Below are 3,907 nucleotides of genomic sequence, written 5' to 3'. Positions count from 1 at the left end.
AAAAAAAAAAAAAATTAAGGGATGGAGGGAGGGAGAGGGGTAGATACGTTAGATTTCTGGTGGAGAAGATCTCTCTCACATTTGACCTGCAAGTTAAATGAAGACAAGAAACCAGCCATATGTAGATTTGGAGAAAAAGTGTTTCTGATAGAGATATAAAGTTATCGCTACTTTGTACAGATACTGGCTTGCAGGAATGAAATGGCCAAGTTTGAAGAATAGACGGAACACTATGGCAGGAGTGAAATGGCCAAGTTTCAAGAATAGACGGAACTCTATGGCTGCAGTAGAGCAAGTAGTCAGAGTGGTAGGCAAGAGCCAGATTGATGTAGGACCTTGAAGACCACAGTAGGGAGTTTAGATTTTTATTCAAAGTACAGAAGTAAGATATTGGAGAGTTTAAGCAGAACAACAAGGTGGCACGATGTATTTTAACTTTTTGAAAGACTACTCTGGTTGCTGAGTAATGAATGAATTATTAGGAGGCAAGAGTGGAAGCAGGAAACCCATTTAGGTTTTTGCAGCAGTCTTCATTGAATGACAATTGCTAAGTTCAGTGAATGTTGGCTGTTAAAATTTTTATGCTGTTATGTACTTAATCACTTGATAATCTTACTTCTACAGGATTTCAGATGTGCTTGCATTAGAGAATGAATTCTTCAGTTCTCCCCCAAGAAAAACTGTTAGATTTGGTGGAACCGTGACAGAAGTCCTGCTGAAGTACAAAAAGGTAAAAGAAGAGATAACGTATGAAGACTGGTTTTTATTGCTTAGAATGAGGGCTTCAAACTGATTCATTCCAGTTCAACCCCCTGTGGAGAATTTGCATTTCCACCCCAGATACGGGAGCTCTGGTGGTGTAGTGCCTGAGGTATTTGACTGCTAACCAGAAGTCTGGCTGTTCAAACCCACCAGCCACTCCTCGGAAGGAAGGTTGGGCAATCTACTAGTGATACCACATAGTGATACCGCCTCTAGTGGTACCGCCTCTGACTGAAAAATCAGCCTCTTCAAGTAGGAGCTCCTGTGGTGTGGTGCCTAAGGCACTTGACTGCTAACTCGAAGGCTTGCGGTTCAAACCCACCAGCTGCTCCAGGGAAGGAAGATGGGGCAATCTACTTCTGTAAAGATTCCTTGGAAATCCAAGGAGGGGTTGCTATCAGTCAGATCTGACTTGACAGCAATGAATTTGGTTTCGTTTGGATCCCAGATAACTAAATCAGAATCTACATTTTAATGAGATTCCCAGGTATCTGGTCAGAATACACTCATAGTTTTTATACTAGAGGCCAATAGACAAAATGAATTTTAGATATCTATCTTGAAATATATAATAACAGCTCAAAATTAGATTAATAAGTCTTTGCTGAAGTTTCATAAAAGCATAAAAAATGCTTTATTTACACAACATTTTAAAAAAAAAAATTTGCTTGAGTAAAAACCATTAGATCAGAGCATTTTATCTTCCTAAGAAATTGACCAAGCATTACTTTTAAACAACAAATGAGCTTTGGTACTAGAAGTTTTGTTTGTTTGTTTGTTTTGCTTGCTTTTGCATTCCTTTGGAAGTGATGTTACTAGATCTCACCAGTGGAAGGGAAAATATAAATGACTATCCATTTGTATACATAATATCCATTTATATCCATCTGTATAAATTGATAGTATTTTAGTTCCCTCTGAATTAGATAATTACAGTGATTTTTTTTCTCATATATTTTGAGAATTCTCAGAGTATGAACTATTCAAATGTAAGTATACAACTATATATCATAGCTAAATATGAATGGCTTTTTTTGTTGTTGTTTTTTTTTTTTTCAAGCTGCCTGGCTCCACTAAGATGAGTTTTTAAATTTTTGTAGTCATGCTTTTATAATTGATGTGTGAAAGTTATAACATTCCTTTTGTAATTTCAGAACATGTTAAAGAATAGTTAAGTGTCCTGCTGTTGATCTTTAATAGGAAACCAATGTAAACTTAACCTCCATTTTTTTTTTCCCTTTATTGGTAAGGGTGAAACAAATGACTTTGAGTTGTTGAAGAACCAGTTGTCAGATCCAGACATAAAGGTAATTAATTTTCTGTTTGTTTGTTAGCAATGTTATTGCCACTCTGTGCAGACATTGCTTTGCCCATTTCATCCTTTAGAACTTATTCTTTGCATGATTCCCTTTTATCTGGTAGCTCTCAGTCAGGGACAGTTTTATACTGTAGGGGACATTTGGCAATGCCTGGAGATGTTTTTGGGTTTCTTAACTAGAAGTGGGACATAGGACATCTAATAAGTAGATGACAGAGATGTTGCTAAATATCCTACAATGCACAGGACAGCCCTTTACAACAAAGAATTTTCTTGTCCAAAATGTTAGTAGTGCTAAGATTGAGAAACCCTTCTTAAATCCCTTTCTCTCTTCCACCTCTTTCTGTTATGCTGGCATGCAAGTCTCAAGTGTCTGATGCTAAAACAAAACAAAACAAAAACTGACTTGTCTTTTACTACTAGTTTTTTTACTACTACTTGTTCAGTATTGCCAAGTTGAAGGTATATTCCTATCATGTAATAACAACTCAGTAAATTTTTATTCCATTTTCTTCCTTCGCTGACCAAATTTGGAAAGAATAGTCTTTATGGTGTGCTTTATATCTGGGTTGGTAAGTTAGCCTTCACTAAGTTCTTCTGACTACATATCCAGAATGCTCGAATAGTGCAGTAGTGGCACCATTCCACAGTCAGCTATTTCTTCTTTAGCTCTATTTACTTTCATTTTGAATTTCACTTGCAGCCTTACTACATTTTCTTTGCTTTACTTTCATCTTTATTGACCAATTCCCTCTTAATTTCCCAGTTTTGTAGTGTTACATGGATTTACCATGGGGAGATAAGGAAGTAGCACAACTAGAGTACATTTTGTTGTCTGTGAATGAACTGAATGCCATGTAGTAACCAATCAGATGTCATTTGCCAGTGTTATTTATGTAATGAGTTGTGGATTGAATAGCTAGCAGGTAAATATGTATTTTATACTTACAGTTAATATACTTTGGTAACTGAAATTTTTAGCTATTAGAAGTCTGCAGAGTGCAAGGATTACCTGTATTTCTGACAACCAAAGTATGTTTGTTTTAAATAAGTATCTGATTTATTCTCCTGAATGAGACCTACAAATGGAGTTTTAAAAAGTTACCTGTGTTATTAGGTGTTGTTGAGTCAATTTTGGACTCAAGGCGACCCCAAGTGACAGAGTAGAACTTCCACAGGGTTTTCTGGGTTGTAATCCTTACAGGACGGAGCCTGGCAGCACAATGGTTAAGCATTCTGCTGCCAACCAAAAGATCAGTGGTTCCAACTCACTAACTGTTACGCGGGAGAAAAGACCTGACGGTTTGCTCCTGTAAAGATTTCAGCCTAGAAAACCCTCTGAGCAGTTCTGCTCTGTTTTGTATAGTTGCTATGAGTTGGAATGGAGTCAATAGTACACAGCACCAGAAGTGTTTGTGGGAGCAGGTCTTTGTCCTGTGGAGCCACTGGTGTGTTCAAATCACTTTTGGTTAGCAGCTGAGCACTTAACCATTGTGCACCAGGGCTCCTTGTTATATTTGTATTGATGACTTCCAGTTAATCAGCCTAGACAGGATATTACCAGCATACTTGCAGGTCAGCTTGAATAGAGGTAGGTAGCTATTGGTCCTTTGAAGGAGCTCTGGTGGCACAATGGGTAGGGCATTTGGCTGCTAACCAGAAGTTCAGCAGTTAAAAACCACTTGGCTGCTCCGAGGGAGAAAGATGAGGCATTTTGCTTCCTTAAAGATTTACAGCTTTGGAAACCTTACAGAGCAGTTTTACTCTGTTGTCTAGGGTGGCTGTGAGTCAGAATCGACTCAGTGGCAGAGGGTTTTGTTTAGTTTG

At 37.8% G+C, this 3,907-nt stretch overlaps 1 protein-coding gene across 1 annotated transcript in view; it reads left to right on the top strand.

The window, feature by feature from the left end:
- The window catches only part of RRN3 (RRN3 homolog, RNA polymerase I transcription factor), a 54,301-nt gene that overhangs the window by 1,161 nt on the left and 49,233 nt on the right, over positions 1 to 3,907 (top strand). Inside the window, exons 2-3 of the mRNA XM_007956476.2 lie at positions 625 to 730; positions 2,013 to 2,069. Coding sequence (XP_007954667.1) covers positions 625 to 730; positions 2,013 to 2,069 — 163 coding nt within the window. The remainder of the gene's footprint in view (positions 1 to 624; positions 731 to 2,012; positions 2,070 to 3,907) is intronic.

Source organism: Orycteropus afer, unplaced genomic scaffold (assembly GCF_000298275.1).
Source record: "Orycteropus afer afer isolate SDZICR_OR568_19922 unplaced genomic scaffold, OryAfe1.0 scaffold00623, whole genome shotgun sequence".
NCBI classification, from domain to species: Eukaryota; Metazoa; Chordata; class Mammalia; order Tubulidentata; family Orycteropodidae; genus Orycteropus; species Orycteropus afer.
This window is presented reverse-complemented; position numbering and strand designations above follow the sequence as displayed.